The sequence below is a fragment of the Antechinus flavipes genome, chromosome 3 (genome assembly GCF_016432865.1).
Source record: "Antechinus flavipes isolate AdamAnt ecotype Samford, QLD, Australia chromosome 3, AdamAnt_v2, whole genome shotgun sequence".
In the NCBI taxonomy this organism is placed as follows: Eukaryota; Metazoa; Chordata; class Mammalia; order Dasyuromorphia; family Dasyuridae; genus Antechinus; species Antechinus flavipes.
In genome coordinates, this window is record NC_067400.1 from 241506167 (window position 1) to 241530398 (window position 24232).

General features: G+C 34.0%; 1 protein-coding gene and 1 pseudogene across 1 annotated transcript in view; one reads left to right on the plus strand and one right to left on the minus strand.

Annotated features, from left to right (window-relative positions):
• The first annotated feature begins 1085 nt into the window (after positions 1–1085).
• Positions 1086–2024, plus strand: LOC127557135 (60S ribosomal protein L4-like; annotated as a pseudogene).
• Positions 2025–11373: 9349 nt separating this feature from the next.
• The window catches only part of RIPK4 (receptor interacting serine/threonine kinase 4), a 70281-nt gene continuing 57422 nt past the window's right edge, over positions 11374–24232 (minus strand). The window contains 3 exon segments of the mRNA XM_051984766.1: positions 11374–13857; positions 13860–14066; positions 17639–17903. Of these exon segments, the coding sequence (XP_051840726.1) occupies positions 12884–13857; positions 13860–14066; positions 17639–17903 (1446 nt within the window). The 3' untranslated portion in view covers positions 11374–12883.

Below are 24232 nucleotides of genomic sequence, written 5' to 3' on the forward strand. Positions count from 1 at the left end.
ATACACTTGGACAGACTTTGAGAGATAGTGAAAGACAAAGAGCCTGGTATGCTATGGTCATGGAGTCATACAGAGTTGGATATGATTGAATGACGAGACAACAAGGTGATTCATAAAATGTGATAGTGATTTTGATAGTAATGCAAAAACAAAAAAAGAAAATATGTCTCAGAAGTTCATGCTAAGTGTTTTGAGAACTACTTTATTGTTATATACTTTTTACAATCTTTTTTTTTTTTTAAAAACTGAGGTAATTGGGGTTCAGTGACTTGCCCAGGATCACACAGCTAGGAATTAAGTGTCTGAGGCCAGATTTGAACTCCAGTTCTTCTGACTTCAGGGCTGGTGCTCTATCCACTGTGCCATCTAGCTGCCGCAAAGCTTTATAGAATTTTTTTTGTTGTTGTTATATACTTAAAAAAAAAAAGATTAATATAATGGAGAGTCATTGGTTTATATGCATTTTTTTGACTAGAAATGATTGTTGATGTTTGTCAAATTCATAATAATAAAGATAAAAACATTTTACTTGAAGCTTTACAGTAATAGCCTTGTATATAACTGTGTGCAGTAACTTCATCAATAAAGTGACAGCATCTGTGTCATTATTCAATAAACAAAAATGTCACTTGGACTAAAATCATCCTATAAGGAACAAACCCTGCTTTTTAAAGCAGTGAATATTTTAGGGCTGATCCTGTCTTCATTTCTCTTCTGAGGCTGAGGTCTGGATCTGAGTTCAGGCACCCAATTATTGATGCTTTTCTTGTGACACTCCAGTCCATGGAGAAGCAAGACTTTATTTTAGGTTCCCTTTGCTCTCTAACATAATTGGTTTCCTGTTGGGTTGCTAGAGTTGATGAAGAAGTTTACTTCTGATTCTTTTTGTTGTGGATTTCTTCATTGTTGGATAGTTATTGGAATTAGAGAGCTGGGCTTCTCTACAACCTTTCATGTAACTATCTCATTGGGAATATTTTCTATATATTTTGAGAAATACTTGGCCCATGTATTATGACATATTATTCATGTTGTTGAAAATCATTGACCCACTTTTCCTGTGGAGCCTTTGGGTGGAGAGGAGCATGGCTCTTACTCTACGGAGCCCACCATGGCTTGTGTATGTATGTCCCTTGATATCTGTGAACTCTGAAAAGGAAGTATCTGGCAAAAAAATGTTACCTTACCTCCTATTTTTAAAGCTCCTATTCATCCAGATATTGTGAATTTTCTTCATACCAACTTGAGAAAAAATAATCAGCAACCTTATGCTGTCAGTAAACTAGCAGGTCACCAGACCAGTGCTGAGTCCTGGGGTACTGGCAGGGCTGTTGCACAAATTCCTTGTGTTCAGGGTGGAGAAACTCACCACTCTGGCCAGGGTGCTTTTAGAAATATGTGCCAAGGAGGTTGCATGTTTGTTCCTACCAAGACTTGGCATTGTTGGCATTGCAGAGTGAACACAACAGAAAAACACTATGCCATCTGCTCTGCATTGGCTGCCTCTACTCTGCCAGCACTGGTCATGTTAAAAGGTCATCAAATTGAAGAAGTTCCAGAACTTTCTCTAGTGGTTGAAAATAAAGTCGAGGGGTATAAGAAGATCAAGAAAGTAGTTTTGCTGATTAAGAAGTTGAAGGCATGGAATGACATCACAAAGGTCTATACTTCCCAGTGTATGTGAACTGGTAAGGGTAAAATGAAAAACCATCATTCAGTGACAGGGACCTTGTATCATCTATAATGAAGACAATGGTATTATCAAGGCCTTCAGAAACATTCCTGGTATTATTCTACTTAATGTGAGTAAATTAAATTTTTTGAGACTTGCTCCTGGTGGGCATATGGGGTATTTTTGTATTTGGACTGAAAGTGCTTTCTGCAAGTTGGATGAGCTGTATGATATATGGAGCTGGCCTGCTACCCTGAAGAGTCACTACAATTTTTTCATGCACAAGATGACCAACACAGACTTTACCATGATTTTGAAAAGCCCAGAGATCTGGAGGGCCTTTTTATTGTGATGATCTTTTAAAAAATGAGAGGAAGAATGATGATTCTACTGGAAGAAGATGAAAACAGAGCAAAATGGGGTAAATTACATCTCATGAGGAGGGCAAAAAAGATCTATTGCAATTGAGGAAAAGAGGGGAGGGGAATGAGCATTGTGTTAATCTTACTCTCATCAGATTTGGCTCAAAGAGAGATCATCAGACACATTTAGCTTCACAGAGAATCTTGTTTCATCCTATAGGGAAGTAGGCAGGGAAGGGGGAAAGAAAGGGTAGAGGTTAATAGAAGGGAGAAGAGAAGTAGAAGGGGAAAAGTATAAAAGGAAGAGCTGCAAAAGGGGAAAGCTTTTGAGGGAGGGAGGAAGTTTGAGGAAGGGAGTCAAATTTTGGGGAGGAGGCAAAGGGGGAAAGGGAAGTGTAAAATATAATTGAGGGTAAACAAGATGGCAGAAAATACAAAGATAGTAATTTTATCTATAAATGTGAATAGGATGAATTCTTCCACAAAACAGGGAAGCAGATAGCAGACTGGATTAAAAGCCAGAATCCTACAATTTGTTGTTTACAAGAAACTCATTTAAAGTAGAATGATACATTTAGAGTAAAGATAAAAGGCTGGAGCAGAATTTATTATACTTCAGCTGAGGTTAAAAAAAAAATCTTGATCTCAGATCAAGCAAAAACAAAAATAGATCTAATTAAAAGAGATAAGGAAGGAAACTACATCTTGCTTAAAGATACTATAGATAATGCTAAACATATATTCACTAAGTGGAATAGTATACAAATTTCTAGAGAGAAGTTAAGAGAGCTGCAAGAAGAATTAGATAGCAAAACTATACTAGTGGGGGATCGCAAATGTGCTCTCTCAGAACTAGATAAATCGAACCACAAAATAAAAAAGAAATTAAGGAGGTAAATAGAATCCTAGAAAAATTAGAGATCATAGACCTTTGCAGAAAATTGAATGGAGACAGAAAGAAGTATACTTTTTTTTCAGCAGTACATGGAACCTATATAAAAATTGACCATGTATTAGGACATAAAAACCTCAAAAGCAAATGCAGAAAGGCAGACATAGTAAATGCATCTTTCTCAGAGCATAATGCAATAAAAATTACATGCAATAAAAGACCAGGTAAAAATAGACCAAAAATTAATTGGAAACTAAATAATCCTTCAGAATAAGTGGGTTGAAACAACAAATCATAGACATAATAATTACATCCAAGAGAATGATAACAATGAGACAACATACCAAAATTTGTGGGATGCAGCCAAAGCAGTTATTAAAGGAAATTTTATATCTCTAAATACTTACTTGCATAAAAGAGAGAAAGAGAAGATCAATGAATTAGGTTTTGACGAAAAAAGCTAGAAAAAGAACAAATTAAAAACCTTCAAATGCCAAATTTGAAATTCTAAAAATAAAAGGGGAGATTAGTAAAATTGAAAGTAAGAAAACTATTGAATTAATAAAATCAAGAGTTGGTTTTATGAAAAAACAAACAAAATAGATAAATCTCTAGTTAATTTTATTAGAAAAAGGAAAGAAGAAAATCAAATTATTAGTCTCAAAAATGAAAAGGGAGAACTTTCCACCAATGAAGAGGAAATTAGAGCAATAATTAGAATTATTTTGGCCAACTATTTGATATTTATTTGATAATCTAAGTGAAATGGAGAAAAATCTACAAAAATATAGATTGCCCAGATTAACAGAAGGGGAAATAAATTACTTAAATAGTCCCATTTTAGAAAAAGAAATGGAAAATCACTGTCCCTGTAATGCTGAAGAAACTGAGCAAGACAAAAGAGATTAAGAGACCAATTCAATAGTTTATTAAATGGAGCGAAATACTGGGACCAATGGATCCATGGTTGATCCCAGGGCTACAGGAGACTATCATCTCAAAGAGTCTAGCCCCAACTATCAGGTCAGCAAGCTTTTTTATAGGATAACAAGAACAATGACTGTGGGGGAGGTACCTAGATGGGGATAACCTAATGGTGGGGGAGGTTACTGATATTCTAATGACATCTAAAATGGATAATCCTTTATCTTGTCAAACATTAAGAAAGAATGTCTATAACCTAAAGATATAAAACCTTTATCTCAAACATTAAGAGGGAAAGGTTATAACCTAAGGCAGAATAATTAAATAGAACAATTGGAGACACTGGGTCACGACATTAAAAAAGGGAACTTTGGCACAACATTCCCCACTTTTTCTCTTGTAAGTATTCAAATCTTTGAATTACCTTCCCCTAGAAGGTTTTAGCACCATAATTTTGAACAACCCTATGTAAAGTAAATAGACAAAATAAAAATCAAAATAAAGCTAGACCAATGAAAGGTCAAGTCTTTCCCTGATAACCCCAGAGTTAATCAGCAATACAAAGTTCCTTATTTCAATTATTTCTGACAATCAATTGTCAGATCCTCTGCAGTTGGGGAGCATATGGATAGCTGTGGTCATTTGTGCATGACTTGGCCTCTGCTTACAAAGCAGCAGGGCTCAAGGCAGTTGTGCTGCCCAATCAGAGGGGCAACCCGCTCCAGGGGAGAAGGGTGAGGCTTGGAGTAGCTCCACCTGTCCTGCCCAGAGGAACAAACAGGACTGCAGAAAGCATCAGATTTCTGAGCAGATTATGCACAGTTAGACCAAGGCAGGCAAACCCCAAACTTTTAGAGACCTCGATATCAACTACAAGGTCCTTTAAAGTATGCTGAAATACTAATTAAGGACCTGGGGTAACAGGAGTGGAGAAAGAGATCAGAGAGACTGCCATTTCCAAGACAGGTAGCTGATTTCTGGTTGTTTCTAAAAAATAATCCCAATAACTGAGTCTGCCAGGGCAATTCCAACAGAATAAGGGATTTCAAGTTTAAAGCAAAACCAGTAAATCATAGTCTAGTAAATTTAAGCAAGGAGTAAAGGATTTCCAATTAAATCTGAACTAGTAAGATAGGAGGTAGGACAGAAGTGCCTAAGAAAATATACCAGTTTTCCCAATTTCCTCTTTCTTCCTCCCTTTTGTCTTTTGGAAAGGAATTATCAAATGACCATCCCATATAAATCATATACATATGCATATACATAACAGACTAAAAGTCCCTCAAACATAATAGCAATAGTTACACAAGTTTAACAATTTCCATCCCAAGTCTTAAACACACAGTAATATAGTTAAAATTCTAACAAGTCAACCACTTTCCCACTCCCCCATTTCAGTCCAAATTACATTGGGAAAAGTGGGTGATGATTCTCAATAGCTGCTTCTTGCTGAAAAAGGGCGAAGATGCTCAGACTGGGAGGGGGATGGGTGTATGTAGTGTGGCGTGCTGACAATCAAAGCTTGATCTAGGTCCCAGAAGCAAGTCAATATATCTGTAATTTGACCAAATCTAGAAATAAAAATAAATCTAACAAAGAAAAGTTAGAACAGTCTGAGATAGAAAGATTGGTCCACAAGGACCAGATGTGGCCTCTCATTAGTTATAAACCTTAAAAAAACTTGAATATCCAGACACAATATCTAGCAACCAATAGATGACTAGACTAAATACTTATTTGCTTAAGTATTTAGGATATAATGATTACAGATAACCAGATTGGAAACAGCAAGGTATGACATAATTGAATCAACAATTTCTTATTGATCATTGTTCTGATTATAGAAATCAGTAACAGGAGGAAAAAATGCAGTGACATATTAACTACAAACCCAAAGAATTTTACCTCTAGTAACAAATCCTAAACAGATATTTACTATAACCTTATCAGTTTGCTGCTTTTAGCCAAGAACCAGGTAGCTACAACTTGATAAAAAAACATGTCTGGAACATTTTAGAGGGAGGGGGGAGGATAGGATTCCATGTGACTACCCTTCCCCCCACTCCACTTCCAAAGAAACAAGGTGGGAAGGGAAGTTGAACTAAACTTCACTCCAGGCTAGCTAAATGCTCCAATAGCTGAAGTAGCAGCAGTGGGGATCGAGTTTAAATCTTTACAAAAGATCCCTACCCCACCCAACATTTAAAGTAGCAGAAATCAGTGGTTGGGTGGGTGGTTGGGGGAATTCCATAAAACCCACATGTCCAGCAGAGCTGGATTGAAAGCATAATTTACAAGTTATAATATAGGTAACACACAGCTTTAAATTCCCAATAATATCTCTCATTTCAAGTAGTAAAACAGCGTAGTTTCTTTCTCTGCTTCTGGCCCTATTGGCCATTATTCCTAATGGACTCCTCCTAAGCCCCAACTTGGCCAGAGTTGAAGCTTTCAGAAAAAGTCAGAACTCTTTTGTTACTTTACCTAAGTAGAGGCACAAGATCTTTTTCAAGCAAGTTAACAGAACTTCTTTAACAAGCTATTGTTCCTTTAAGATCTTATACTTAAAGATAACCAATTTATTTCCCAAATTTAGAATTATTTTTAAATTCCTAATCAAATGTTTTCTCCAGCTGGAGTTCAATAACCAATTCCCAAATTTGATCATTGTTCTTAAATTTAACAGAGATCTTAAATTAACAAAACAATCAAATTACAAACAATTTAACACAGACAAAAATCACTCAGAACACAGAGCACAACCAGACTGTCTAATAACATACAAACCATACAGAACACTGATCACACTTAGACTGCACAAATATAACATTCAGTAGGACACTAACATTAAAGCCAAGCCAAATGGCGTTTTAAAATCCCCAGTCTTTGTAGGCAGCCCCTGAGCATGCAAAAGTCTAATTCTGAGGCTTCTACAGTTAAAAGGCTGTGTGACAGAGGGATATTGCTCTAACACAGGATGACCAAAGCAGGGAAACTGAGTCCCATTTCAAATGGGACTTTCCACTTGATGGAAGAAATGGGAGAGGACCTCTCATAGAAATGCATTGAGATGAAAAGGAAGGGCCTTTGTCTCTGGAAAAGGATTTGGGCAGAGGGAGTTTCCTCAAGCAAGGCATCTGCTCCAGGAAGGATTTTTATCAAGAAACATGCCAAATGGTGTCTCAAGGACACCCTAATAGCGACAACTGTGTAAACAAGCCAAATGGGTGTCTCAAGGACACCCCAACAGTGACAATCGACAACTGCATCCAGTTAGACACTAATCATAAATAAAGTGAACTATTAACTTTATGTAAGCAAGGCCAACATAATAACTTCTACATTAAAAGACCAAAGGGCTTGGGATATTTCAAAATGTAGAACTGTTTTTAATCCAAAATAACTTATCCAGCAAAGATATGATCCCGAATAAGGGAAAATGGGGAATAGGGAGAAAAATGGAAATTTAATAAACTGGAAGATTTTCAGGTATTTGTGACAAAAAGATCAGAACTCAATGAAAAATAGTATGTAATGAAACACACAAGTAGTAATTATACCTTTGAATATGAATGGGACTAATGCATGCATACACAGAATATATTAAAAACCAAAGTCTAATAATGTTATTCATAAGAAACAATTAAAAATATTTAAAGAGTTAAAATAAAGGGGGAAGAGGGAAGGAAGCAGAATTTATTATGCTTTAGCCAGCATAAAAAAAAAAAGCAGGGGGGTAATCATCTCAAAATTAAAGCTTAATTAGGAGATAAGGAAAGAGGGTCAACAATATTATTCAGTGTTGTAAAAATGCTAGTAATAGCAATAGGAGAAGAAAAAGAAATGGAAGGAATCAGAATGGGAAATGAGGTAAAACTCTCTTTTTGCAGATGATATATTTGGAAAATTCTAAAGGTTCAATTAAAATGTTAGCTGAAGCAATAATTTTGGTAAATAACAGGAAACAAAACACACCCACATAAATAATCATTTCCATATATTACCAACAAAATACTGCAAGAAGAAATAGTAATAGAGATGCCATTTAAAATAGCTGTAGACATTATAAAATGCTTGAGAGTATACCTACTACAATGGACCTGGGAACTATGTGAACCTAATTATGAAATATTCATTATACAAATAAAATCAGATTTAAATAATTAGTGAAATATTAACTTCATGGGTAAGCAAGGCCAACATAATAAAAATGACAATTTTACCTAACTTATTATTTGATGCCATCCCAACTAAATTACCAAAAAATTGTTTTACTGTATTTTTAAATTACTATAATTTTTATAATTACTATAATTTTATTATAAAATTCATTTTAAAGGACAAAAGGTAAAGAACTTAAACTGATGGAAAAAATGTAAAGAAAGAAGTTTAGCAGTAGTAGACTTTAAATTATAAGGCAGTAACTAATGGATACATGACCAGGAACATAATGGAAGATATCACAAGAAAATTAGAACATGGAACATATTCCCTATTAGACTTATGGATAGGAGTACAATTTATGTATAAGTAAGAGATAGTAAAATGAGATGCAATATGTTCAATTTTGATAGATTAACTTAAAATTTAAAAAAATTAAAAAAACATTAGAAGGAAAGCAGAAAATTTAAAAAAAATTATAGTTTCTCAAATAAAGGTCTCAAAAATTTATAAGAATGTCAGTGATTCCTCAAATGATAAATAGACCTGCAATCCACTTTAAGCTCTAAATAATTCTTAGAACTACTGTTCAGAGTATGAACAGGTAGTTTTTTGATGAAAAAAAATCAAAATTATTTTCACATGAAAAAAAAAGAAATGCAAACTTTAAAACAATTTTTAAAAACAACTTTAAGATAGGTTCTTAAACTTCTAAGATTGACTAAAATTGACAGATGCCATTTAATAGGGGAATGACTGAACAAATTGTGATATATGATTGTAATGGAGTATTACTGGGTTAAAGGAAATGCTGAACTGGTTGAGTTTAGAAAAACATTTAAATGTATAACTTATATCAGATTGCTGTCTTACGGAGAGGGAAAATAAGGGAGAAAGAAACTTGAACCCCAAACCTTATAAAAATGAATGTTAAAAACTACCTTTACATGTATTTTGAAAAATAAAATACTATTAAAAATAAAAGAAAAAAAGAAAAACATATAAAGACTTCCATGAAATAATGAAATATGATATGAGTAGTATCAACTGAACATTGTAAAAAATAACAGAAATTTTGTCTTAGGAAAAACTTTGAATGATTAATTAATTTTGAATTTCATATTCAAATCAACTATAAACAACCTATGAAGGAAGATCCTACTTTCAGAGAAAGAATCTATAAATAGAAATATATATAGTATGTTTTTACATAATGGAATTATATACATATATGTGAATGTATGTATGTATTTTTGTTTAATTATAGCCTTCTCTAAGGTGGGAAGAGAAAAAAAAATAAAAAGTGCCCATCAAGAAGTGAAAGAAAACAGAATAGAAAAGCAGAATAGCTTTGAAAGCAATGTGTAGTATTTACTACATAGTGTTTTTAGAAAGTAGACAGTCTGAAATGTAAATTCTCTTTATATTCTGCTGTGTACATGAAAATGTTCTCTTTTTAAAAATCTTTTTAAGTTCAAAATGAATAAAGAAAAATTAAAATCTAGTATTGATTAAAAAATAAAAAGTTCAATGGAACACACTAGAAAAAAGAGAGTCAGAAACAATGGGATTTGATAATCCAGTATTTGATAAAGTGGAAAATGTAAGTTACTTTTGGGGGAAAAAACTCCTTTTTTCTATTTTTTAAATAAAAACTGTTAGGAATCTGGAAAGCAGATAGGTTAGGAGATACATTTTTAACCAAAGTAGAGATAAAGAGAATTGCAAAAGATAAATAGATAACTTTAATTACATGAAATTGAAAAACCTTCTACCCAGTTATAATTAATGCACAAGCTAAATATTAAATAAAAAAAAGTTAAAAACCTGAATAGAATTTTAAAAGTTTCATTTGATAAGTGTATTGTCATTGTTGATCTGTATCTGGCACCTTTACAAAAATTGACCTTAGACTATTAAAAACCTCACAAAAATGCAGAAAAGCAAAAATATTAGATACATCATTTACTGACCATCATGAAGCAAAATTACATTCAGTAGAAGATTAAAATTAATTGCAGATGAATTAACTTAACCATAAAGAACTGCTAGGCATCCAAAAGCATCCAGAAATCAGTTTAAGTACTAAGGAACTACTGTCAGAATTACACACAAAATTGGAAGCTTCTATTCTATACACAATGAGGAGAGCTTGGAACACTGAATTGAGTCTAATAAAGTAGGAACTAATGTAAAATCTTGCCCTTGGTTATACTCAACTTCACAAGTATAAGATTGGGGAAGTATTATTAGACATCAGTTCTAAGAATTATTTAGCTTATAGTGGATTGAAGATTCAAAATTTAGCAGTATCATGTGGCAGCCAACAAAGCTAATGTGATCTTGGGCAAGACAAAATTTCTAGAACTAGAAAGATAATATTACTATGCTATTTTGCCTTTGTCAGACTTGTATTCAGTTCTGTATGGCAGTTTTAGAAAGCTGTTGATAAGCTGGGAAGGGTCCAGAGGAGGATAACCTGGATGGTAAAAGGCTTCAATTGAATTCATATCATGTGTGGGTCAGCTGAAATACCTAAGTATATTTAGTGTGAATAATGGCAGACTTGAGAATGTGTGGGGAAATATTATAATTGTCTTTAAGTATTTGAATGACTGTAACGTAGTAGACACATTAGTTTTGCTCTTTTTGGCTCCAGTGGTCAAAATAATGGGTAGAAGGCAAATTTAGACTTGATGATAGGAAAAAAAATATGTAATTATTAGATCTCTCCAAAAGCAGAATAGGCTATATAAAGAGGTGTTGGATTTTTATGCTCTGGAGATGTTCAATCAGAAGACCATTTGTTAAATATGTTTTAAAGGGTATTCTTTTTTTCTTACAGGTTAGCTCAGATGTCTGCTGAGGTCCCTTCCAATTATTGAGTTCTGTGAGCCTTGTATGGAGCTTTGTTGCTCAGCGATTCTGATTCAGATGTCCTTAGTCATACTTCTTGAGCTTCATGTTTGGAAGAGATTGAGCAGGAGATTAAGAAGGCATTTCCACTACAGAGGACTTAGATTTCCTTCTACCTTTTCAATTCCCTACTTATCCATGAAGAAGTGTGGCATAATGGAAAAACTAAAAATTTGCAGTCAAAAGTAACTTGGATTTGAATTCTAAATACATCTACCTATTACATGTTTGACTTTGTATAAATCATCCTTATGTAAGTAACTTTTCTTGGGTCTCAATTTTAATTTGTAAGAACTCTTCCATTCCTAAATCTTATGATCATATAAAAAGTACAAAGCCAAATTTGCAGTTATGTTTAAGTACTAGTTTAAAAAAACAAACAAACATCATTTGAGCTTTTTAAAGTGAAAAGTTAAAAATTCAAAGCAATCAACAGGACATCAAAATAAAGCAGTTCTAAACTTTATTGTTAAAAAAAAAACAAAAAGGAAGGGGGCATATTAAAACATAGCCAGTTCTAAACAGTTGAGATATTTCCTATCATAGAAAATATGTATACAGCCAGTAAAAGTATACATAGTATATTAACATTTATTAATACATTGCACACCAGTTCATTCTAAGCAGGATGAATACACACGGAGACAAGTCCTGTAATAACCTTGTTTGTCTTATTATAACAGAATTTCTCTGAGGCTTATTTTTAAAAATTAGATTGCCTTTTAAACAAATATCAAAAATATAGCCAAATAAGAATTATTTCATGAAAGATTACATTATTCCTAGGATGCTGCAATTTTGAGAATTTCGCTTTGAAACAACCTTTAACCAATAATCATTTGGAGTAAATAAGATGGGGGAAATGGATGTTCAAAAGCAGATAATACTGTTTTCATTTTTAAAAAATTAAGTAAATGAAGAAAACAATAATTTTTCAAATGTTTTATATTATGTCACTATCACTGGATTAAGTATTTGTGGATTGTATGGAACCTTGCCTAGAGTGACTAACTTTGAAGGGCAGCTCATTTGACTGTAAATTCTGATTTTCTTGTTTTAAGTCATTACACTATTGACTCAATATAGTAAGAAGTTCACTGATTATCCTCTACTTTTATAAAATATAAATTTTTCAGTTTTTTTCTTTCATCATGTTAAAAACAATGTAAAACATATCATTACATGCTTACTGAAACTGACATTAAATTTTTAGAAAATATCAACCACTATTTACAATATGTTATAAACATAGGTACTTGACCTCTTAATTTCATTAGTATAAGGAATTTCTTGGTGAGGAAGCTTCCTCAGATCAGTACCTTTTCTGTAACTCATACTCAGAGAGTTTGCTAGAATACTGGTATGCCAGAACTTTTAACAAACCAAAGGCTCGGAGAGGCTTATTTCAACCTATCCAAGATTTTATCTTAAAATTATATAGTTTGATATCACATCAATCGTCATTCCTCCCTCATCCCATGTCTATACTCTGTGAGAACTCATCTTTTCAGAATAAACATCTTAATGCTGCATGTAACTTTATTACCAATGTTTCATAAACATACCATGGTAGAAACTGAAAGTCTGATCTTTCGGGTACATAGTCTCTCATAGTCTCTCACACATAGCACACTGATCATCTTAAACATAAGGAGCCAAAAGACACACCTATTAACATTATTTCAGTAAAACTCTGTTAACTTCTCCATGGTAACAGATCACACGCCCAAAGAACAGTTTCAAATGAAAAAAAAAAAATGATGACAATGCTGATTGCTCTTTTCATTTTCTTATATCCATCCTTGGCTAAGGATACCTGAATTCCTGAGACAAGTTGTTTATAGCTGGATAGCTATTTAACATTCTCTTGTTCTACTAACAAAAGAATGTGGCAAGAACCCTAAATAAGGGCCTTCTTCAGCCTAGGTTAAGACAAAACAAAGACTCAGGGACAGTCTAAGTCTTACTTCGTCGTAACAATGTGGCAATCGGACCATCCCCGCGTTGTTCCACCAATTGTTGGTTGGTCTGAAACTTGAGGCCTTGAAAATTGATATGGGCCCCATGCTTTAGCAAGACCTCCACAGTCTTCGCATGCCTGCCCCGAGCTGCCAAGTGCAGGGCAGTATGCCCTTCTTCATCAAACAGATTTATGTTTTCTGGAGTAAGGAGTTCCTCTACCACCTCAGAATGCCCGTTGGCAGCAGCAAGGTGGAGGGCCGTCTGGTTGAGAGGCCCCCCAACAAGTACATCAGCTTTTTCTTCCATCAACAACTTGGCGGTGGCAAGGTGTCCGTTTTGGGAAGCCAGATGGAGGGCAGTATAGCCTTCTGCCGTCATGGCTTCCTTCTCAGCTCCCCGGTGGAGAAGCAGTCTTGAAGTGCTCGTGTGCCCCGTTTCCGCAGCGATGTGGAGGGGAGTCTGCAAGAGCAGATTGCGGATGTTGACATCTGACTGCAGGTCAATGAGAATCCGTGCCACGCGGTAATGGCCCCGCTGGGCTGCAAGGTGCAGCGGGGTCCTCCCGTCCAGGGTCTGCGCGTTCACACTCACCCCTGGCTGTTTGGCAAGGAGCTTCACGATGGGTAGGTGGCCTTGCCACGCAGCGTAGTGCAGAGGCATCCAATCATCCTTTCCTTGGAGAGTCACATCCACACCCCTCCTCAGAAGGATGCGCACAATGTTCTCTTGCCCATGCTGACAGGCAATGTGCATAGGAGTCCTCCCTTCAAAATCCACCTCATTAAAGGAGGCATTCTTATCTAGCAGAAGCCTGAGGCTGGATTCATCCCCATTTTGAGCAGCAAAGTGCAGAGCTGTCCACTGATCCTCATCTTTGGCATTGACATTTATTTTCCTGGCCAAAATGAGTTCAATAACATTCTTGACTCTCTTTTCTATGGCCACATGAAGAGGGGTGGAGCCCCTCTGTTGGTGAGATTGGGGTTGGCGTTATTCAGAAGGAGCCACTTGACACATTCCTCCTGGCCCGCTTCCACTGCCAGATGAAGGAGGCTGGAGTTCCCATCCAGGACTAGGTCTACATCCTGGGGTTGTAGGATCTTCATCAACTTCCCAGTATCACCAGACATGATTGCTTCTGCAAGCTTTCTCTTCTGAATATCGGTTGTGCTAATATCTGGGAAAGAAAAGGAAACAGTTTTTAAGTTTTGTGTTTTTTTTTTTTTTTGGTTTGTTTTTTGGTTGGGATCTATTGTAATATACATCACATTCTACTACACTCAATCTTTTACCATGTTAAAGGTTTCAAAGAAAAAAAGCACTTAAATGCTCTCACCTGAATTAGTAAATATATATAAAATTTAGTTATCCCATTTTTATATGGCTATTTATGGTTTAGAAATGTTTTTCACAAATCCTTTTTCAGGTAGGTGGTATGTTTTTTAGCCTCCAATTCAATTATTTACAGATAAATAAATAGGTTTAGAGAAATGGGTGTCTTACTCAGGACCACTATTACTAGTAAATGATAGAGAATTTGAATCCCAATCTTTTGGCGCTAATAGCTAGCATTTATATATTGCTTTAAAGTTTGACACATCTTTTATATCATTTGCACCTCACAGTTCCGTGAGATAGGTATTATTATGATATCCATTTTGCTGATAAGAAAACTAAGGCTAAGAAGTTTAGTGACTTATTCAGAGATAGCTCGTATATGTCTGAAGATTTTAACCGAAGTCTAATTTCAAGTCTAGTACTTTAGCAGTGCATTTCCCTGCCCTTAGAGAGTTTACTATACAGAAATAAGAAATAATTATGAATAACTGTAACATAAAGTAAAATATGATAAGGGAATATGCAAGAGTCAGGATAGGGGACGGGGAAAACTGATGACTTTTTGTAGGACGAAAATCTCATTTAAATTGATATTCAATCTTCCATGTCAATAAAAGTACTTTTTAAAGCAAGCTTTTCCAGACGTGTTGAAGACAAAGGATCCAAAGAAAGATGAGTCACAAGCAATAAATTTTAACATTTAAAAGCAGTAGAGGCTCTGGGCAGATCATTCCTAAAGCTAGAAAGTTCTATGGTAAAAGCTCAGTGCTAAAAGCCTAACCCTGAAGAGGGCAATTTTCTCCTTTGCAAGGATACAAAATAATAGATAGCTATAAAATGTCTGTCTGTCTCTCTGCGCCTTTCTTTCCAAATAATAGTAAGTATTTCAGTAAGAAAAACTAACCAGCATCACAATTTAACATTTATATTCAATATCGAATGTATTGTTTAACTCAATTTTCTTGAACTCATGAAAATAAGATTCCCATCCCTCAATAGGTAAAGCCTATTTACTCCCTTTCTGCACACACACAATTAATTTTATTCTACTGAAAAATCATGTTCCTCACCCTCAAGAATATAATTTAGTATGTTAACATCAACATGATACAAATTAGATTATGTAATAAAATTTGCAAAGTCAAAGAGAGATGAAAGCAAGATCATTTCCAATGGGAAGAACTTTGGAAAACTTCAGGAAAGAATGAGCAGATAAAAGCAGCTTTAGCTTTTAATTTAACCTCTCAATGGAATCACTACTCTTTCTCATGCACGCTATGATCCATATAAACTCAATGTCCCCAAAATGTATCTTTTGTCACAGGTTTCCACTTCTATTCTTTTATTTGTAGTATTCCCTAAACCTGTAATACTTTGTGCCTCTAAAATCATCCTTTTAACATTCTACCCCCATCTCTCAAAGTTCAATCTCCACTTGTCTTTCCACTAGAAATTATCTTTCATATGATCTATGACTTTATAATTTGTATCACTTATTTATGTACATAGCTTATCATATTAGATTATAAGCCTATTGAGGATAAAGACCATAATTTGTCTTTGTATGTCCCTAAGACTTAACATAATATAATACACTCATGAGACTATTATTAAACATTTATTATTTATATCACTATCCAATTACACTTGTTTGCCTTTGTGCTGTTGGCTTCTGGATTTTTCAGGATCCTTTGCACATTTCCTTGATGCTCGATCTCCACCTGTTGAAATCCTACACCTCTTTCAAGGACCCAATTTTAACTCAGGTGGAAGTGAGTTCTATAATTATATTAAATCACAGAATCACAGGAGCATATTTTTCAAATATTTGTTGACTACATAGGACTACATAGATGGATGAAGGAATTAGAGCAGGTAATGAGGAAACCAAATTATAACTTTTTGCAAAATATATGATGGTATACTTAGAGAACCCCAGAGAATTAACTAAAAAGCTATTAGAAATAATCCACAACTTTAGTAAAGTTGCAGGATACAAAATAAATTCACACAAATCATCAGCATTCTTATACATCACTAACAAAATCCAACAGCAAGAGATGCAAAGAGAAATTCTATTTAAAATAATTGTTGATAATATAAAATATTTGGGAATTTATCTGCCAAGGGAAAGTCAGGAATTATATAAGCAAAACTACAAAACATTTTCCACACAAATAAAATCAGATCTAAGCAATTGGAAAAATATAAAGTGCTTGTGGATGGGCAAAGGGAAACCAGTGAAGCTATGAGACCAAAAAATAACAGAACAAAAAATAAAGAATGCAAAGATAAAAAAGAATGTGAATCTCATAAAACAAGAATAACAACAAGAATTGATCTGGAGTATAGATTAAGAAGAGTAAACAGAAGAGTAATCTGACTATGTGAAAGCTATGATAAAAAAAAAAAATCATGATACAATAATGCAAGAAATAAAGAAATGTCCTTAAGTGTTAGAAAAAGAAAATGTAGAAGTAGAAAAAAATAAACAACAAAAAAGTAAAAAACTATCAATCAACACCTGAAAGAGATTCAATAAGGAAAATTTACATGACTATCACAGCCAAACCTCCCAGGTTAAAGAGAAAAATCTTATGAGCAAAAAACAAAACAAAACAAAACAAACAAACCCAACAACATGATTATGGTGGAACTACAAGTAGAATTATATGAGAAGTAGGAGCAGCTATCCTAAAAGACCACAAGTCTTAGAATACTACATATTGCAAAAAGAATTGGTGTTGTGGATAAAATATCATGCCCAGAAAAGTTAAGCATAATCCTGAACAAAAAATTCTTTCAGGATTTTGTTGCAGAAAGACCTGTTCTTAATAAAAAAAAATTGACATAGAAGATCCAAGAGAAATATCAGACATCAAAGACTAATTACAAGGGACTCAATAAGGACAAATTCTTTATATTTTATACATGGAAATATAAACTGTATGTCTAAGATTAGTAATTGGCTAGTTTGAAAGAAAGGAAGAGCTGAGTATGATGTGATTCTAAAAAGCAAAAAGGTTGAGGGGAAGAGGATAAAAGAAAGATTCTTAGAGTGGGTTTGGTTTAATAGGAGAGCAAAGTATGAAGTAGAAATAAAATAGACTTAGGAGGGATATGAATAAGATGAAGGCAGAAGCAAAGCAGAGGAATGCAGAGAAAAAAGAATAGGGTGAGGATAATGAAGAAAATAGGAAGGAGGAAAACACAAACACACAAAAAGAAAAAAAATAAATTAGATGGATTGGAGGAAAGGTGAAAGAAATAATTGCATACTTTTTGATATTAAATATCTAATTATTAAATGTTACACTGTGTAGTTGTTCACAGACTACTCAGCATTCTGGGTCCTATAACTGTCTTCTAACATTCATGTTTCAGTCTCCCAAATAATGTGTGTCAACTTACCACTTGTTGAATTCTCTCGTTCGAAAGAGAGAGATAGGGATCCTCTGGAAGAAAAAGCTGAATCCACTGAAGATATACCAGAAAGTCTTTTGCCACTACTAGAAGATGCAAGTTTAGATTCAGAGGAGCTACGGCTCAATTCTTCTGCGTGTTTTATAGTCTGAGAAATTCCAGAATCCAACTGAGACAGTAATTCTGAAAGACTGTAGTCTTTATCAAACGTTGGTACAGATGCACCCTTAAATTGATCTGGGATAGACATTGCCTATTTAAAAAAGGAGGCAGAGAAAAATAAATAGGTCAATTTTCCCACCTGTTTGCTTTAGTCCTCTTATATAAATATGCAAAACTAGGAGGCATCTTACTAGAAGAATAAGGAAAGACAAAGATCAGGATATGATAGAGAAAGGAGAATGCTTTAATTCACTTCTAAGGAGCTTAGATTATGACCATGGATTATTAAAATTATTATTTTTTTCACTAAGCCCACAGAATAAGGGGCTGAAATAAAGCAAGAAAGATTTTTTTTTCATTCCTGTTGAAAAGGGGTTCAATTCCAGGATGGATAGGGATAGTACACATAGTGACATAAAACCAAAAATCATCCAGCATTTTTTAAATTAGTAAAAAGAAAATAAGTTGTGAGGAAGCATAGGCTAGTGAAATAATCTGAAAATGCATTTAGCATTGTTACCAAAACAATAATTGTTCTGGCTACCTCATAAGATAATGAACTGGGAAATGGAAAGGATATTAGGAATCATCCAATTTCACTCCATTTGATAGATGAAACTGGGGTTCAGAAAGGTAGGTTTGTTCAAGTCACAAAATTGGGGTTTACAATCATCACTTGGGTGTAGGTTCAGGATAACGACTGGGATCAAGTTGCAGGAGGAGTCAGGAAGTCAGACAAGATTTTTGTGTGGCTTCACTACTTGACTCATCTCCCCCTCGGGCTGTTTGTCAGTCCCTATATTCCACACCAGTTTTTCCATATGGCCAGATTACAGAGACTTTGGAACTATAAATATGCTCAACTTTCTCCTCAAGTTATTCTGCAATTTTCTTCCTTTTCTCAAACTAATTCCTAAAAACAAAAACAACTCTGTCTACACTTGCCTGCATTCATTCACTTCTTACTCTTTTCAATGTGATTTCTTTCTTTTTTTTTTTAAATAAATTTTTATTTTTTATTTAATGATTACTTTATATTGTCAATGTGATTTCTTAACTCATTACTCAATTGAAATGGGTTTCTGTAGTTATCAATGATATATCTGCTAAATCTGGTGACTTTTTCTTTTTAAATAGCTTTTTATTTTTCTAAATACATACAAAGATAGTTTTCAACATTCACCTTTGCAAAGCCTCATGTTCCAAATTTTTTTCACTCTTCCCTCTCCCCTCCCCTAGACAGCAAATAATCCAATGTAGGTTAAACACGTGCAATTCTTTTAAACCTAATTCCATATTTATCATGCTGCACCAGAAAAATCAGATCAAAAGGGAAAAAAAAAACAAGAAAGAAAAAAAAGAGCAAAACAACAAAAAAGGTGAAAATACTATACTTTATCCCACATTCAGTCTCCATAGTTATCTTTCTGGCTCTTCCTATCACAAGTGTAATGGAATTTCCTTGAATCACCTCATTGTTGAAAAGAGCCAAGTCCCTGATAGCCTTTTTTCAATCTTCAATCTTCTTGAACATGTAACATTAGCTTTCCAATTTTATGGTACATTATTTCCCTTCTTGCACTCTATCATCCAGCCAAATTGGCCTTTTTTCCCATTTCTCACATAAGGTACTTATTTTCTTGATTCTCTGTCTTTCTACTGTCTGTCTCCTATACCTGAAGAATACCTTTTATATATTCTGTATATTTACATATATGTTTATATATTCTATATTTAATTCTTGTTTGGCCTTATAAAATATAAAGTTCTTGAAGGCATTTCTTTTTTGTTTTTGCCAGGGTCATAGTAAGTGCTAAGTGTCTGAGACCAGACTTGAGCTCAGGTCCTCCTGACTTCAGGGCTGGTGTTCTATCCACTGCACCACCTAGCTGCCCCCATCTTGAAGGCATTTCTACTTTTGTTTTTTATATCACCAGTCCTAATACACTGCCTGATGATTAATTATTGTTGATTTGTCAGCCACTTTCTTGTCTTCATCCATATTATGTCCTCTAAATTGTGGGTGTACCCCAAGGTACATCCTGTCTTGAATCTTCTTCTATCTACATATTTCTCAATGGGTAATTTTATCAGCTTTCATGAGTTTAGTTACCAACTTTGCTGATGACTCTTAAATCTATATATTAATATTCTTTCTTAACCTTTAGGCTCTCATCACCAACTACTTTTTTACACATTTCAGACTGGAAGTTCCACAGATGTCTTAAATTCAACAAGTCAAAACTGACAATGAATAGAAAACTCAACTTGAAGGTAGGAACACCTAACATCAAATGAGGCATATATACTTATTAGTTGTATGACTTTTATCTGTAAAATGACAAAGTTGAATTTGAGGGTCTCTAAAATCCTTTCCAACTTTAAACCCAGGTATCTAGGGCATTACCACACTTCCATTACCCAGGTTTACAAGCACATCGATTTCTTTAACTACACTTAACATAATTAGTTGTTAAAACTTGATGCTTTTATCTATCTTTCACATACAATTTCTTTCTTCTCATGACTACCCACTAGTTCATTCTTTTGTAATAACTTCCTGTAGATTTCCCTGTCTCAAATTTTTTTTTCCCATTCTAGGCCATCTTTTCCTATAGCTGCCAAAATGATATCCTTAAATGTAGGTTTGACCATCTTACTTCTCTACTCATTAAACTGTAGAGGTTCCCTATTGCCTCTAAGCTAAAATAAAAACTTCAGGTGTTTCAGGACCTTCATACCTGGTCTGAACCAATATCTCTTTAGTCTTATCATATATAATTCTTCCTTCCTCATTCAGCCAAACGGTACCCTTGCTCACGTATTTCCTTGCAAGACATTTTATCTTTGATCTCCTTGTCTTTGTACAGCAATGCTTGGAATGTACTTTCCTGCTCACCTTTGCCTTTTATAACCCCTAACTTCATTCAAGATTCCAGTGCTATCTTTCACATAACACTTTTCCTGAATCTCCCCTTGCTTTATCAAGCTAACATCTTCTTTCCAAAATAATCTGTTACTTATTTTGTATATATTTTATATATCCCTAGATATTTTCATTTTACATATATATATAGAATTTAAGACTAATTGAGGGTATTGACTGACTATTTTGTCTCTCTAGTTGAGGGATCTTGCATAGTGCATATCATATTCAATGCATTTTGGCTTTGAGGTGAATCTACTTTCTTGAAACTTATGCTATTAGAACACAAACCCCTGAACTACCACCAAAGCTAGAAATGCCTTACAAATCCTGATGGAGGGATAAACTGTGTTTCTTTTGTAGTCAAGCTAAATTCAGAAAGGCCCATCACCAGAATTCTGGCCATTAGTTGCTGAACATTGTTTAGCTAAAGCAAGTCATGGAGAAATTGCTATTTCCACTGATAAAGAGATGAATAACCACACCAATGAAATAAAAACTTTTCTGAAGATACAACATTAATGTATGGTGTAGTAGTCAAATTCCTTATAATCAACACTTGATAAACATAGAAATGATTCTGTATTCCAGATACTGTGTGAATTTGAAAAAAGCCACAAAATATATCTTAAGAAAACACATCTAATAAGATTAGACCATCATAAAGGTATTTGACTTGAAAAACTATTACGTGTGTGTCATGTGTTTACATATATGATAATATATATAAAGGGCTTTGCAAATGTTAAAGCACCATATAATTTTTAGCTATCATCTTAGTAAATCATTTTTAAAAACAACAGAACATAAATCTTGTAAAGAGCAAAGGAATTTGTTAATACATGTAATAAAATACTTCAAACAGTTTTCAAGAATATGCCATCAAGTAACTTTCATCTCTCACAATGCCAGGTGGATATCATAAAGTATAAAAATAGCATGGTGTTTGGTATTCCATCATGATGAGGATCGTAAAAGAAAGGCAAATGTTTGTGGTTTTTAGATTGGAACATCAATATTTCTGTTTTTAATCTTTGTATCTATAAAGACTAGCAGAATATCTTGCACATAGTAAGCATTTAATAACTGTTGGTTTAATTTAATGGGGACAAGGCAGCTAGGTGGTGCAGTGGATAGGGCATCAGTCCTGAAGTCAGGAGGAGCTGAGTTCAAATCTGACTTCAGAGAGTTCTTAACACTTCCCAATTATGTGACCCTGGGCAAGTCACTTAACCCCAATTGCCTCAGGGAAAAAAAAAAAGATTTAATGGGGGAAATTAGAAATGATATTAGATTCCTTTATTATGACAGAACCTAAAACCCCCTCTTAAAATCCTGTCAATTAGTATCTGGTCTTTTGGACTACCAAAAAATACAACATATTGATAGGTTATGAAACATAGTACTTCCTGTTAGGTCAACACAGAATCATAAAATTTCAGAGTTGGAAGGGAGGCCATGCAATCTAAACTAGGCACAAGAGAAATTGGAATCACAATCTCACACTGTCATTCATCATGATTAAAATCTCCATCATCATAGTAGGTTACAGTGATTTTTCTACTTAATATTCATAGTTCATAATATTTTCCCTTTACTTCAAAGTAAAGAATTATAGTGAAGTTCATAGCATCACTGCTTGATACTTAACTCACAATATTAGCTAATTCAAAATCCTCTTTTTGAAGTTCCCATAAGCATTTCTATTCTAATTTATCTATAATTCATTTGCTCTTGCCTATATTGCTTTCATCACTTACAGAATTACCTAATTATAATTTATGAATGGTAAAACAATCATATAATGGAAGCATATACTAGCCTGTGATACTATCCTTTTAATTTAGTTATTGATATATCTTTTCCAAATAATGTTCAACCAGGAGGTGAGAAACTCTTCCAGGACTATTGAATAGAGTCTCTTGAACATTAGAATGTTCACTGTTTTAAACTCTGAGTAAACAAAGAAAGGGAAGGAAAAGGAAATGGAATACTTATTTATACAGCACTTCCTGTGTGTCAAAGCATTATTCTAAGTACTTTATAAAAATTTTCACAATAACCATGAAAGATAGGTTCTAGTTATTATCCTTATTTTATAATTGGACAAACTGAAGCAGATAAAGGTTAAGTGACTTGCCCAATGTCAAGGTAAGGCACAGGTAATTATTTTTGTCCAGATTTGAACACAGAACTTTTGAACTCCAGGCCTACCTTTCTATCTACTGGATTATACAGCTTCTTCAAAAGATGCTAAAAATCCTTGACAAAGGCACCAATCTAGGGTAAGAAGGCCTTTGAATAGACCAATGATGAAAAAAACTAGCTAAGAATGTAAGTGGAATACAATTCTTTCAGTGCAAAGGTATAGGGATAGTCTGACAAGACTGCCTTCACCTCCTAAGTGTTACTAGGTTATTTTCCTGTGCGTACTATTGTCACTAACCATGTTATACTGGAAAAAAGCCATGGATATAGTCAGAATACCTGGATTCAAATCTAGTTCTAACATTCAATTTCTACATTCATAAAATCTCCTTAAGGACATTTTGAGGATCAAAAGAGGTATGACTTGCTATTATTATTTTCTATTATCTTATTATCCTTTCCCCTATATATCCAAGGGATTTGGAATGATTTGCCTAAAATCAGATAATCTTCTTATCAATCTTATTGAGGGAGTACATTCCACTTTTATGACCTTAAAGTTATTTAACTGTGTGTGTAGAACAATGCTTGGCACATAATAAGCATTGAATATAAATATTTACTCAATGATTTATGAATGAATAATATATTCTCTATCACATCTGGAATAATGACAAAATATATATTCTTAATAATATAGATATAAAAACCAATTCATGTGGACTTTGACCAAATTACCAAAGTTCATTAGATAAGGTTGGGTCTATGTGCTTTAAAGTGTCAAAATTCTGCAATTTGACATTGGCCAAGCACTCACATCATTAATATCTACTCTGAGGGCAAGGGAGAGGAGCAATGGGAAATTCAGGGAAGTAAGAAATTCATATAGAGTTGCGACCCTTGGCTCAGGGACCTGGATGAAGGACTTTATTATTTCATTTCTTAAAATGGAGAACATCAGTAAATATGCATACAATTATAAATTTATAATTATAATGCTACTTAAGAGGCCATGTAGTCCATTTGCCTGTTTTTACAGAGGAAGAAATTAAAGACCTGATCCTGGAGAGATGGCTTGAACACTTCCAAATATTCAAACCTAGAGGTTAACTGATTTGTTCTACTTCATATAGGTTAGAGACAAAAATTTAAATACAGAACCTCTGACTTTAAAGCCAAGGTGGTTTTTCTATAGTACCATGCTTTTTCAGGATAACAAGAACTTTAAAAGAAAATGTTAAAAATTTCAGTTTTTAATTCTCTTCCTCCAGCGCCTACCCCACCCATTGAGAAGGCAGGAAATATATCACCCATTACACATATGAAGTCATGTAAAACATATTTCT